General features: G+C 35.5%; 1 protein-coding gene across 1 annotated transcript in view; it reads right to left on the bottom strand.

Annotated features, from left to right (window-relative positions):
* Nucleotides 1–6,370: 6,370 nt before the first annotated feature.
* Nucleotides 6,371–14,577, bottom strand: part of LOC128550094 (transcriptional adapter 3-B-like) — a 59,932-nt gene continuing 51,725 nt past the window's right edge. The window contains exon 8 of the mRNA XM_053528250.1: nucleotides 6,371–6,565. Within this exon, the coding sequence (XP_053384225.1) occupies nucleotides 6,431–6,565 (135 nt within the window). The 3' untranslated portion in view covers nucleotides 6,371–6,430. The remainder of the gene's footprint in view (nucleotides 6,566–14,577) is intronic.

Below are 14,577 nucleotides of genomic sequence, written 5' to 3'. Positions count from 1 at the left end.
GTATACGGGGCATAGCATATTATTGCTGGGTATCCGTCCGTCAGAAAGTATGTCCGTCTGTTTCTCCAAAACTTCTTTTCTTGCAACTAATGCAAATATTGAACCGATGTATAACGTGCACATTTGTAATGATGACCCTTCAGTTCCAGTGAGGAAATTTAAGTATATTGTGGCCATTTCACATTTTTTTCCTCTAAGAATGCACGTACTGCACTGACTTTTTGGTGTGCACCGAACAAATACGTATCAAGTCTTGGATGACCACACTACAGTGACGTATAATTTTGATCACCATAAAACGTATTTACGACACGAGCGTAATAAAAAATTAGTTTACAGTTGCATTTGCATATTTGTATGTCCACTTTGAGCTAAATCTGGCAATGTCTGTTATGCTATTTTATTTGTTTTTGACATCAAATGTTTTTGCATTTGAATTAGTCGGACTCATCATTTTATAGTTTATGGGATCATGGTGCCCATTTAATATTATTTTGTATAAGAGTTCCGCATAAACATAGGAAAGGAGATTGTAGGAGGGGTATGGGGTGTTGTGGTGACGTTAGAGTTGTTGCATAGTTCGTACGTTAAATTGACTTGTTTATGATAGTTAAAGAAAGTAGAATTTTTGGTGTTTCGGCAGGAAAAGCTAACATGTGATAAAGAATATTACATTTGTGACTTTCCACATTGAATTTCTTAAATTTGTTGAATAAAATTGATAAAATGCTCAACAGAGCTTCGCATTTTATTCAACTGAAAAGAAATGTTATCCTCTATGTGTAACACATGCACCCGCTCCCTCCAACTCCTTCGCCCCCTGAAAATTCTTGGTCAAAATTGGTTTATTTTATGAGAGTTTTTACATTTAATCATTAATATTTTAAGATTTGTTAAATTGTATTATATGTCATTGTATAGAAATAGACTTTTAATCAAATTACTCAGTTTCAGTTTTCAGTTTTCAGTTTTATTACGTTTGTGCCCGTGTGCTTTGTTGTGCTCAAGTTCTGTAGAATAAGATAAGTTTTCAGCAACAAGAGGGTCATGATGACCCCATATCGCTCACCTGTAAAACTTGGCCTTGGAATCATCAAGATAAACATTCTGACCAAGTTTCACGAAGATAGGGTTATAAATGTGGCCCTTATAGTGTTAACAAGCTTTTACTTTGATTTGAGTGGTGACCTAGATTTTGACCCCACATGACCCAGTCTCTGACTTGGCATAGGAATCATCAAGATAAACATTCTTACCAAGTTTCATGAAGATAGGGTCACAAAAATGTCCTCTAGAGTGTTAACAAGCAGTTTCTTTGATTTTAAGTGGAAGACCTAGTTTTTGACCCCCATGACCCAGTTTCAAACTTGGCCTAGGAATCTCAAGATGAACATTCTGACCAAGTTTTCATGAAGATAGTGTCATTAATGTGGCCTCTATAGTAACAAGCCTTTCCTTTGATTTGAACTGGTGACCTAGTGTTTGACCCCATATGACTCAGTTTCGAACTTGGCCTAGAGATCATCAAGATAAACATTCTGTTTGAGTCTGTATCAAATCAAAGCATAGATGAAACCTCTATATGGCTGAAAGAGCCAAAATATTTTTTTTTACCCTTTCAGGGGCAGTAACTCTAGAACCCATGATGGAATCTAGCCGATTTTCGAAAGGAACCGAGATCTTATTGTGACTTAAGTTTAGTGTAAGTGTGGTTAAAAATGAATGTACAATATCACTTCTATCGTGTTCACAAGGTAAAAATTAACAAATTTTGGCTCTTTCAGGGGTCAATCTGGGGCCATAACTCTGGAACCTATAATTGGATCTGCCTGATTCATCATGGAATCCAAGCTCTATTGTTGTTAAAGATATTTTGCAAGTTTGTGTGAAATCAAGCCATAAATGAAGTCTCTATATGGCTGCAAAGGCCAAAATAGCAAATTTTGGCCCTTTAAGGGGCCATAACTCTGGAAACCATGAAGGGATTTGGCCAGATTTCAAAAGAAAATGAGATATTATGCAAATACAAGTTATGTGCAAGTTTGATTAAAATCTATTGCAAAATGTGCTCTCTATGGTGTTCACAAGCCAAAATAGCAAATTTTGGCCATTTAAGGGGCCATAACTCTCGAACACATGTTTTTCGAAAGGAACCTAGATATTATGCCAATACAAGTTGTAAGCAAGTTTTATTAAAATCAATTGCAAAATGTGGTCATTCTGACAGGTGAGCTAAAAAGATAGGAAACGTTCATTAAGTATGGAATAATGGAAAAGCTCTTTTCAGTTTGTTGTCTATACCAGTGTTGACCGATGCTGCATAGCCAAATATATAGTGGCTAATAGGCACTTTAGTACTAATATTTTCTGTCGTGATTTTTCTTTAACATATCTATCTTATTTGTATTATATACAAGAGGGCCAAGATGACCAAGGTTGCTCACCTGAGTAACATACCATAACAGTGTAAACATGTCTGACCTAGTGATTTCATGGAGACAAATATTCTGACCAATTTTCATTATGATTGAACCAAAAATGTGGCCTCTTGAGTGTAAACAAGCATTTTCTTTGATTTGACCTAGTGACCTAGTTTTTGACCCCACATGATCCTGATTTGTACTTGTCCAAGATTTCATACAAGAGTTCCGCCAAGCGGGGCGATATACGCCAGAAGGGTTACATCAGAGGATGGCAGCAAAATTTAGAAAACTTGACTGTTGAAGCCCAAAGGACAGGAACAACAAAGGGAAGAAACTCAAAAAACTTCCAAGTCCAGAAAAAATTCCTTACCAGGTACAGGTATGTCAAAATACACCTAAAAATTGGAGGTACCATCCATGTTGTACCAAAGAAAAGTGGTCTCGGTTTTTCCCTCAGGCAAATAATAAAAAAGTTTCAAAATGAGCTATTTAAAGTAACATAAAAGGGAAGTAATTCGAAGAAAAATTTATTGTTAGTGAACAAAAATAGGGATCTACCAAATAAAAACAAGAGCACTGCAATGCAGAGCAATATACACAAAGCAAAGTCATATATGACCTTTGATCCCTAAGTGTGACCTTGACCTGAAGCGAGTCATCCAAAACATGAGCTCTGCACGTCGTCTTGGTGTGGTGAACTTTGTGCCAAGTTTCTTCGAAATCCTTCAAGCAGTTCAAGAGTTACAGAGCGGACACGAAACAAACTGATATGACCTTTGACCACCAAGCGTGACCTTGACCTTGAAGTGTGCCATCCAAAACATGCGTTCTGTGCGTCGTCTTGGTGTGGTGAACATTTGTGTCAAGTTTCTTTGAAATCCGTCAAGGGGTTCAAGAAATACATACATGAAATTGCTAACGAACGGACGTCCGGTCGAAATGAAAGAGAGGGTAGTTTCTTTTGTTGTTTTCTTTTGTTTGAATAGGGGGCCCTGGCCCTTTAATCTATTGTTAACGGATTGAAACTATTGTTCTTTTTTGTTCTCTTTACCCTCTCTTTCTTTTCAGTTGCCCGGACAGACGGACGGACAGATGGACACCGGGGGTATAACATAATACGTCCCTTCGGGCGTATAAAAAACAAACATTCTGACAAAGTTTCGGGAAGATTGGAGCAAAAAAATGGCATCTAGAGTGTCTACAAGCTTTTCCTTTTTTTGACCTAGTGACCTAGTTTTTGACCCCACATGACCAAGAGTTGAAATCATCCAAGACTTTATGATAACAAACATTCTGACCAAATTTTATGAAGATAGAATCAAAAATGTGGCTCCTAGAGTGTAAACAAGCTTATTCTTTGATTTGACCTGGTGACCTAGTTTTTGACCCCACATGACCCAGATAAAATAACCACTGAGATTTTATGCAGGCAAACATTCTGACAAAGTTTCGTGCACATCAAGTGATAAATGCAGGCCCTATTGCATACACAAGGTTTTTCTTTGATTTAAACAGCTGACCTACTTTTTGACCCCTTATGACCCACATTCAAACTTAGGCTAAAGATCATCGAGATAAACATTTTGACCAAGTTTCATGAAGATAGGTTTATAAACGTGGCCTCTAGAGTGTTATCAAGCTTTTCCTTTGATTTGACAGGATGACCTAGTTTTTAAATCCATATGACCCAGTTTCGAATCTGGCATAGGAATCATCAAGATAAACACTCTGACCAAGTTTCATGAAGATATGTTATAAATGTGGCCTCTAGGGTGTTAAAAAGCTTTTCTTTTGATTTGACCTGGTGACCTAGTTTTTGACCCCACATGACCCAGTTTCAAACTTGGCCTAGAGATCATCAAGATAAACATTATGTGTCAGTTTATGTCAAATCTAACTATAAATGAAACCTCTATATGGCTGAAATAGAAAATAGAAAATTTTGCCCCTTTCAGGGGCAGTAACTCTAGACCCCAAGATGGAATCTAACCGCTTTTCGACAGGAACTGAGATCTTATTGTGACTTAAGTTGCGGGTAAGTGTGGTTGAAATCGCATGTAAAATGGCACTTCTATTGTGTTCACAAGGTAAAAATTTACAAATTTTGGCTCTCTTAGAGGTCAATCAGGGGCCATAACTCTGGAACCTATGACTGGATCTGACAGATTCATCATGGAATCCAAGATCTATTGTTGTTAAAGATATTTTGCAAGTTTGTATCAAATCAAACCATAAATGAAGTCTCTAACGAACACTTCTGGTTATGAATGTAACAAATTCGCAAAAAGAACATTTGCTTAAAAGGTTTATCATTACCACATTAAATTGAAAATGTACACAGTATGAACACAATAAATCAACAAGAGGGTCGAATGGCCCCATTAAAATTGTTCATCTGAATTTCAGGAGTTCATTACTTGACAAATGAGGCACTAAGTATCTTTATACAATCGGAGTCAATCAAAATATTGATGTTTGCCAAGTTTTTTGTTATTTTTAGTTTCCACTTAATACTTCGAAGGTGAACAGTTTGACAGACGCTAAAAAGAATTGAATACAAACATTACTCATATAACAATGATGAAAATTTATCAAGCATTTCCTGTGTTTCTGTTCAATTTAACAGCAGAGCAAAACCATTGAAGAAGTAAAGGTCAGCAAAACCAATCTAAATTATAGGTTTTTCTGTTTTAAGACGTGTAGCCAAGCAACCAAACTCTACTGAAATCTGTAGGACATTCACAATAATTCATACATCACGGTAATCTTTCCTTTCTTCTGCCAATGTAGTCTCAGGAAAGACAAGAAAATAGCCATTACCACTATCCCAATACTGATAACCAAGCCAGTAGCTTTTCCTGATGGGAATGGTGATGATGGTACAGTTAATAATGATGATACTGACTATGAAGATGAAACAAATAATATATACAATATTAATGAAGTTCATAATGATGATGATAATGATGATGCTGATGGTTATAAATACAAGGATGACGAGACTACTACTGATATTAAAAGATGAAATAAATGGTATAAATAGTGATCATGAAGGTCATGATGCCGACCATAATGATTATGATAATTATAATTATGAGGATGCTGAGAATGCCACTGGTAAAGATGTAGAAATTACTAGTTGACACACAAAGTTACCAAGGAGACAATGAAGATGTAGTTAGTGATGATACTGACACAGGCAACAATGCTGATGAAGACGCTAACATAAGGGCCATAGTTTATACCGATGATGATATTGATGGTGGTAAAAATGTTGACAATGAAGACAATACTAATGTTATATCTGATAAATCTGGTGGAAGAAATAATGGTCATATCGATAAACAAATATCACTATTAACAAATACCAGTTGGAAAGGCATTAAAACCTCGATGATGAAGATAATACAAAAGCTTTATGTCTCAAATGTAGAGATAATTTACCAGACTTGCTTTATTTCTTTTAAAGTACCAAAAAGTCACACTGACAAAATCTAAGGTCATGTGACCATATCTCCAGCTTTTGACAATGGAGGAAGACACTAGGTGCATCTACAGGCATTATTTCAAACAGAGGCAAGAATATCAGTAGAACCAATGACCTTTGGTTACCGAACTGGATGGTTTCCTCACATGAAGAACAGTATACGCAAAACAGTGTTTCAAATCCATATTGGTGAAGGCATCCTATCGGTAGTCTTTTAACATTTTCTACTCCAGTCATTTCTACTCTTTCAAAAACTGCTCCTTCTGCTTTCAACATCTAGAGAAAAAGTTTTAGACTTGTGACTTATAAATACTCAGTATAAACTACCAGTATTACTCTCTAAAACTTTCTCTCACATTTTCTTTAATGTCATTCTGATCAGCTACCAACTTCTCCATAGAAAATCCTGCACTCTGATAATTACAGAAAACAGGATTTCTCACCAAAACGTCAAAAAGCTTCAATATGACACCTTTACCCATGATGCTGTTTTATCTACACTATAGGTCCAGTTATATCCCTACACATTGATATCAATCTGCTTCATAAGCAGTTCCCTGTCTTTCAGTGCTTTTATCACTGCATCACGTTCCTTCTTTGTTGGTGTTTTCTTCTTCTGTTTTGTTAGCTGTACCTTCCGATAAGCATCCATGACCTAAATTTCATATATACAAAAATAGTTAGGACTGATCATTATAAAATTTCACTAGCATGGTCTTGTGAGCACCTGCTACTTATTTTCTCAAAAAATATGAGTTTTCTTTTGATGAGTGAAAAAGCTGCTACACAAAGAGAATAAGTCTTGAATAAGAAAAAACAAACTCTTTTCTGATTTAACAGTCAACACAAATATGAAATACAACAGATACCTGGGTGCAACAATGCCAGCAATATGTTGAAAGTCACCAGCATAATAGAAAATACACTTGTTAAAATTGTTGGTACTTTTATGAGGTTTTTTTGGGAACTTCTATAAACTGGTTATGGTTGTGAAATGTGTGAAATTTAAGATGGCTAAATTTTATTTTATTTAAGGTTCAGAACGAACTTACAATATAATTGTCTGAATGTGTACAAAGTTTCAGACCTTCATCCCAGGTAACATTTTAGATATTAAAAATACTAACATTGCATAAGACGATTTTTAAATAAGGTATTGTATTGTACAAAACAGGACTAAGCCCCAACTTTAACACAGGCTACACAAATACAACAGTAGATTTTCTTTCCAACCAATTTATATAAATATGCAACTAACAAGCTATAGGAATCTACTTTCACCTCAAGGACATGGTGACCTCTACGTCTGAACTAATGTCCCTAAAAATAATTGAGGTCATCTACTGACCAAAGGCAATTAAACTATGAAGTTTGAAGGCCACTGACCCAAACTTTCTCTATTTATTGGTCAGAAACTATTTTCAGTCTCAAGGTCACAGCAGACTTGACCCGTGACACAATGACCCTTTCCCGACCTTAACAAACAAGCATCCTATTTTTTTCAGTTTACTAATTCATGTAACAAATTGATAATGAGGGATTGCACAGAATACGTTAGCTTTTTTTACAGATCACCTTTATAATCCTAAAGTTTTATGGTGAAATGCCAAAGTATTCCGAAACTATTGACTAGAAACCATTTTCAGACTCGAGGCCACTTTAATCTTGGTTTTGAAATACTGACACCTAAAATCCTAGCGCACGATAAATGATATTTCATGAAATATATTGTGTATCATAGCGTTTGAAACAGATCTGAATGATCTCGAAGTTGTGGGAGCAGTACAGAGAAATATTTGGATTCTGACAGAAATAATATGTCCCATACCACTGAATCAGATTTGACATGATATTGTGTTGACAAATAGCTTTCAATTCTGCCTGCTTGGCTCGGAGTTCACGCAGTATTTCATCATCTTCATCATCATCCTCAAAGTCTAAATTTATCTTATAATATCACTTAATGCTAAAATGCCCTTCCCGTTTAAAATTCTAAAACATAACAAGTCTGAAATATTCGTAATTATACATTTATACAGAGACGTTGCTTTATTTCAAGCGTAAAATTTTTACAATGATGTATAATATGAGTTTACGATTATTTTAAGATCACTTCGTTTTCATGTGTCGCTTGTTCAGGGTAAAAGATTGCAGCAGATTTTTAGCAAATTTGGTCTGATAGCGCTATCGTCATTTCAATTCCGTGGTTATTCGTCAAAACCAAACATTCTTACGTTAGTTAGTAAGTAACTATCGTTCGACTATATATTATAGAATATGCCGTGAAAATTGCCTAGGAGCATTCAGTCGTCATCAAATAAGTCGTCATCTTCCTGTATGTTAAATTTGTACTTTTCAATATGTGTCTTCTTTTGAGAGTTTTCAATGACATAAAAATCGCCACTTTTTCTGTTGACACACGCTATGTTTGGATTTTGCGTTTCTATGGCAACATTTCTGAGGATTTTCCCAGTATTTGGTGAAATCTGAAACAGTTTTCCAAAACTTTCACTCCCAGAACAAACACCAATGGCACCCTCTTTGTCTAGATCGAGGTATTTGACCGTGTCTTCTAAATTGTACTCGAAGATCACTTCACCTTTTGTGCTAAAAGAATACAGCTTGTCTGGTTTAGACGAAACTATGTAGATTCTTTTCCTTTTAAAATCTACAACCATATGCACAACCACAAGCTGCGTAGACCAGAAGTCATTTTCTCGTACACGTAAACTGACGCTGTAGTAAAACACCTTTTTCGTGACCCCGTCATGTGTCAAGGTCGCGAAATAGTTCCCCGTGCTTAATGCGAAAGAAGTTTTATTGTATTTTGTAATGACTGTATCCCTTATGTCGCATTTAACCGTATGGTCAAGTACAAAAGCCATAGGTTTCTTCTTTCTTTTCGGTGTGTAAAGGTAAAATTCTATGAATCCACCGTTTGGGAACGTGATAGCCACATTGTTGCTGTCTATACAGATGATATTCTTCGGATCCCGTTTCAAATCCTGCGTATAAATTTCCCCAAGTTTGTCTGTAGTTACGAGCGAAAACGAATTGGAGAACCAGGTCCTGTTTTTACTCAAATCATTCAATATTATAGCGAGTTTCTGTATTCACATGTTACCGTTTAGCGGTCAATACAACGTTTTTCGACTGTGGGATAATTTGCTACAACTGTTTTCTTCAGATGTCCAGTGCAGCTTCGACTTTCAGTTGAATAGAACTACACAGCAATGATTCTTTTTCCGACTTGACCATGTCGTCATACTCTTGTAGTTGAGTTTTAATCTTCTGAAATATCACAAAGAGTTGATTGTTTGAGCCATGTTCTATCACCGTATCTAATGAAGCATTTGAACCTTGTATAGCTACAAGAAGTTGATTACATTTGAATGCTTTGTCCGAGTTCTTTTTCCCATACTCCTCTTGGAAGACTTTAAGTATTGGAACAATCTGAGGACTTTTGCTTTCATTGACTGGATTCTTCGAGGGATTTCTTCCGTCTCTCGTTTAATACCGTAATTATTAGCTCTGATTGCTTCTACTATGTCGTTTAACGCTTTCTGAAGTCCTTTCATGTTATCGCGGAGTTTGTCTGTCCGATCATCGTGTCTGAGCTGCTCTCCTAAATCTTCGAATTCGTTTATAATGTCACAAGCTTTGTGACTTGCCATTGCGCAGCTGCTACAGAGAATGACGTCAGGATCTGCGCAGAAAAATCGGATATCCTCGGTTTGATGGACCAAGCAAATGTTATGTTTGTCAAGAGAATGAGATATTTGTGAGCTACTGGTTACCTTTTCAATGGTGACGATTTTATGGCGAGTCAGCATTTTGATTTTGGAGTGGTTATCTACACACTCGCCGCACTGAAATTCTTCGAAGTCAGGGCAGTATGCTGTGGCCTCTGTTGCCACTTCCCTTTCTGCACATGAGCCACAACTCTGTGTGAAGTTAACATTCCTTTTCCGCCTAGACTCCGCTCTGCAACTGTCACGAGGGGTTACTCCATCCAGGTGAGGCAGAATGAAATGATTCAGCGGCAAGTCTTTGACCATAGCGTGAGGATGTTTTAAAACATCGGGCGGCAGAGTGAGGTGACCGCAGACCGGACACTCGATTTTATCCAGCCTTCCGTCTTTAATGGAGGCTTTGCAATCAGTGAGATAAAATTCGAGACAAGGTTCGCAGAAAGTATGCAAACATGCTAAAGCCTTTGGGGTCTCGAACGTGTCCAGGCATATTGGACATTTCAGGGTGTCTTCAGTGCCAAGGCGCTGTATTTCTTACCGACTGCTTTGTCGCCGCCGGTCACCCATACCTCTGGTAGGCCGAAGCATTTTCTGAGTACAAATAATCCAATATTGCTCAAAACTTTCTGTTGACAAGCTGACAATGTTCTCAGCTTCCTTTTATCAGTTAAAACTATATACGGTGTATCGTTTTAATTGCTCGCAACATACTGTTTGTTAAAATAATCTATATGTCCTTAGTGTTTTTTAATAATCTGTTTTACACTTTTTTTTAAAAAACTAGCTAGCGAATATTATGAATTTTACGGTAGCGCGATTTTAAATTGAAAATGTGATACGGGTAGTCGACCTTTTTATTTTTAATGGTATTGTTTTAAGTTTCTATTATGAAAAATCATAAAGCAAAAATATATCGTCAGAAGTGTAAGTTAAACATGTAGTCATTAGGTAGAGACCACATTTATTTGTGGTCTGAATTTCGATCTGATAAAACTGACATATTCGGTCACAAAAAATTCCACGGGCTTCTGCAGAAGTGAATACACACAAAAAAATCTTGTATTATCCCTACATCAAAGTGCTTCTGAATTGGCGTTGCTTTACACTCAAATAAACGTTTTGCATACTTTGCAGTTATATGATAACTATTATATATTTGTTTCTTCCAAGTGAAGGAGAGCAAAAGAATAATACCTAAACAGTTGTGGACACGTCGTGTTTGTATTTAGTTAAGGTGGAATTGCGCCCCAAATTTTTTTGCCGAATTTCGTCCTGAATTTTATCCTGTACAAAATTCAAGATATATCGATTGAGCTCCGGTTTTACTTTTTCGCCATATTGTTCGTGTTTTTTGCTATTGTGTCACAAACATGGCCCCTGACGTCACTTTTCGTGTATCGCCCAGTTCCGGGTGCTTTCGGCATTTTTCCTTTCCTACGCTCTGAATGCCATATCAATGCAAAATACAAAATAATTGTCACTTTGCATTCAGAAAATGCTACTTAATGGTGTGAAATTCAGCGAATTAAGGTTTACACCTAGGACGTCAGAGACGATAATGTGACGTCAGAACGGAAAAACTCACATCAAGTTTTGTTACAAACTTTGCCTTAAAATCCAGTTTATAAAAATCGACTCGATGAAAAAACCGTAAATTTTTTTTATCTTGTTTCGCAATGTGTGTACATCTAATTGACACATAAATACTTAGGGGTCACCGACTTTAATTTTCCAATATTTGACGATATTTTACCCCTACTCCATTAAGAAATGACACGTTTAATCGTCATTTTTTTAAAACAAAATAATCTAAAGAATATGCGAAGCTGCATGTATTAACGGTAAATTCGGAATTAATTGATGAAATGAATCATCGACATGAAAGTATTCCGAGACATATGGTGAGATTTGCTAAGAAAGCGTTAAAGAAAAAGTCGACTGTTTTAAAAAACATGCAATAACATTCAGGTGATTACTGACATGTTCCGAAAAGAAGAACTGTAGATATGAAATGTCCGATGAGATATTTGATAAAGTGTGTAAATTATGTAAACGACATTTCACATCTAAGGATATTATCGAAAAAAACTTTTGATCATTGGTTAATCAACATGTATTATGTGTGTTGATTCCTTGATATGACTTAAAATTATTTAAATTCAAGTGTTCAATATCATATCCCAGTTTTGTACTCCAACATTAAATGTTATCTTACAAGGTAGTCCTGCCCTATCAGATGATTCCAACGTAGAAATATTTACTGCTGTTCAGTGTTACATTGTTAAATCCAAACGATTTTGATCTACAAGAAGTAAACATATCAGAAATAGCTAACATGAAAAATAGCATATCAAACCCTTTTAACTGTGTTAAGTGATAGTAACTCCATCATGTAATTGCCTCTAGTTTTGTTGTCAATTTCTTACTATTTCTGTTCCTTTTTCTTTCTTTTTTATACCAGTATCTCGTACTACGGATAACTTTATAAATAGTTACTTTACATCTGTGTAATATTCTTTAGTAATCGTTTGTAATTTTTCCATGCATTTGAAGGTTTCTATTGCCATGAACTATATATGCACATTGTTGTAAAAGGGAGAGGACAATCTTAAGCTTATAAAGCTTCCTGTCCAATCCTTTATTGTATATTTGTAATCATGTTGTAAAAATATTGCAAAATAAAATATGTTTAAACCAAATTCAAGTGTTCAGATTGTGAACTCGAAACTACAGTTTCTACATCTATACCCAGGGCATCCGGAGGAACAGATATGGCTTTTACCTTTTCCGTACTTCTTAAATCTGAAAGCTGCAACTAGTGAGAGTTTTAAGGAATATTTTCTACTATTCATTATTAAGAGCTTGTAACTGCACTTGATCAGAAGGTTCCCGTCAAGAAATAAATTATTTGCATCGGAGCAGCAGTTGTGCTTGATTGTAATAAAAAGACACTGTCTCAAGAGTAAATTCTCTGCGTCTGACCAGCTGCAATGCTTTTTAATCATCTGAAGATCTTTCTTTTTAAGAATAAAGTCTGTTCGCTGGACTAGTTACTCTACGTTACTATGACCTCACTGTCTTTGTGTCTTTGTCTCTCTCGTGCGGAAGGTCGGGACTTTGATCGCTAGTCGTCTACCAAGGATATAAAAAACAAGAAATATCTTTAAAAATGATGGTCGGCGAATTGTAATAAGGAAAGAAGTTTGTGAATTTTTCATCTAACATTCATCTTTCATCTAACATTTTTCAAATTGCAAAACTAAACACCGCACTTTAACAATTTAAATGGTTCTCTTTTAATTTTTCGCAAACGTTTCGTAGGATTGCAATTTTGTTTCGTTATCCTTAGACGAATAATTACAGCAGTAACTTGATGAAGATTCATGAAGCGGTTCATGAGAAGAGGTCATTAAACGTGTTTATATTTTAAGCTAAATTGGTCCCTATCCCCATTTGTATATATATTTCTATATAAATAAATTTGGAAGAGGACCTTATAATGATGCTCCAGACCACGTATGACAAAGATCCACCAAGCTGTTCATGAGACGCTGTAAAAAGGCATTTCTAGTTTTAGCTCTAGCAGCCCCTAAAAGGGGTCAAATGTCCCAGCTGAACAAAGTTGGCTGCGGGCCTAATAAAGATGCTACAAATCAAGTTTGATTAGAATACATGAGAAAAAATCAATTAAAGGATTTTTTTATTTATTATTTTTATTTATTTCTAAAATAGGCCAACTGATCCCGCTTTAACAAATGCATATTCGCTATTCATGAATCTTTGGACAATGACGTCACACCTATAAAAAAGTGAAGGTCAAGCATAACATACAATTGTAATTATTTCAATATTTCTGTTTCATAAGCAAAGTTTGACCGTAGTCATATCACATAGATAAACTGTATGCAGCGTACCTTTATTTCACTGTAATGAGATTCAGTCATTATATAGCATATATATAATGAAACAGATTTCAACTGAGTTCAATATTTGCATACCATACAAAAGAAAAATATTCATATATAATAAATCAGTTAAATAATTTATAACAAATATATCAAAGCAAACAAGTACTCATTTTAATATGCAATCTGAATAAGTCACAAAAGCAAGAAACCTTTTCATATACAGACGACAACTGTAACAAGGAAAATCTTTTAAAAAGCACTTCTCTACATAAAAGACTCTTATCACACCCTTATTCATGTGATACGCAGACCGTATTCAGCTCTTTCTTTAATTTGATATATGTTGGTATTTGAACAGGTTTTTATCATATTTATTAAACTTACTTATCATTTTGGGATATATCAATATTCTTGCTAAATATACTGAGCCAAAGTTAGCTTTAAAACTGTGAACAGCGTCGTTTAGGATAAACGCTTTGTCTACATTTCACTCAGCGTAGCACAATCAACAGAGTGAAAGAAATTGACACTCTCGTCCAATCAGGCAGTGTTGCATAAATCTTCCATTTTGATAAATTATCTATAATGCATTATCAAGTAGTTTGATTTGCAAACTGAAGTCACGTGGCATAGGTAACGAAAACGAATTTAGACGGCGTTCGCCGAAAAATGATACCAGTTGCTCAGCATTATGCGTATAGAACAGACTCTTCTCTCAACTCGAAATCTCGCACTAATGAGATGTGGAGATTGATGTCTAAATTGGTAGAATTTGTTTCATGATTCACAATAAATTAACCCATGTAAAAAATATAAATTTCATATCAGATAGAGGATCTGGTATACATGTACTATTTTCGTACTGATAATGTAAAATGGAGCAACAGTCCGACATACGTCGATAAATATTTCTGGTAAAATCAGGCAATCCCTCATATCATAAAAGTACAAATGAACGAAATTTCTAAATGTTTAAAACATGTTTAAGTAACTATTTTCACGAAATT

Source organism: Mercenaria mercenaria, chromosome 17, assembly GCF_021730395.1.
Source record: "Mercenaria mercenaria strain notata chromosome 17, MADL_Memer_1, whole genome shotgun sequence".
In the NCBI taxonomy this organism is placed as follows: Eukaryota; Metazoa; Mollusca; class Bivalvia; order Venerida; family Veneridae; genus Mercenaria; species Mercenaria mercenaria.
Note: the sequence above shows the minus strand (reverse complement) of the source record. Positions and strands in the feature narration are given on the sequence as shown.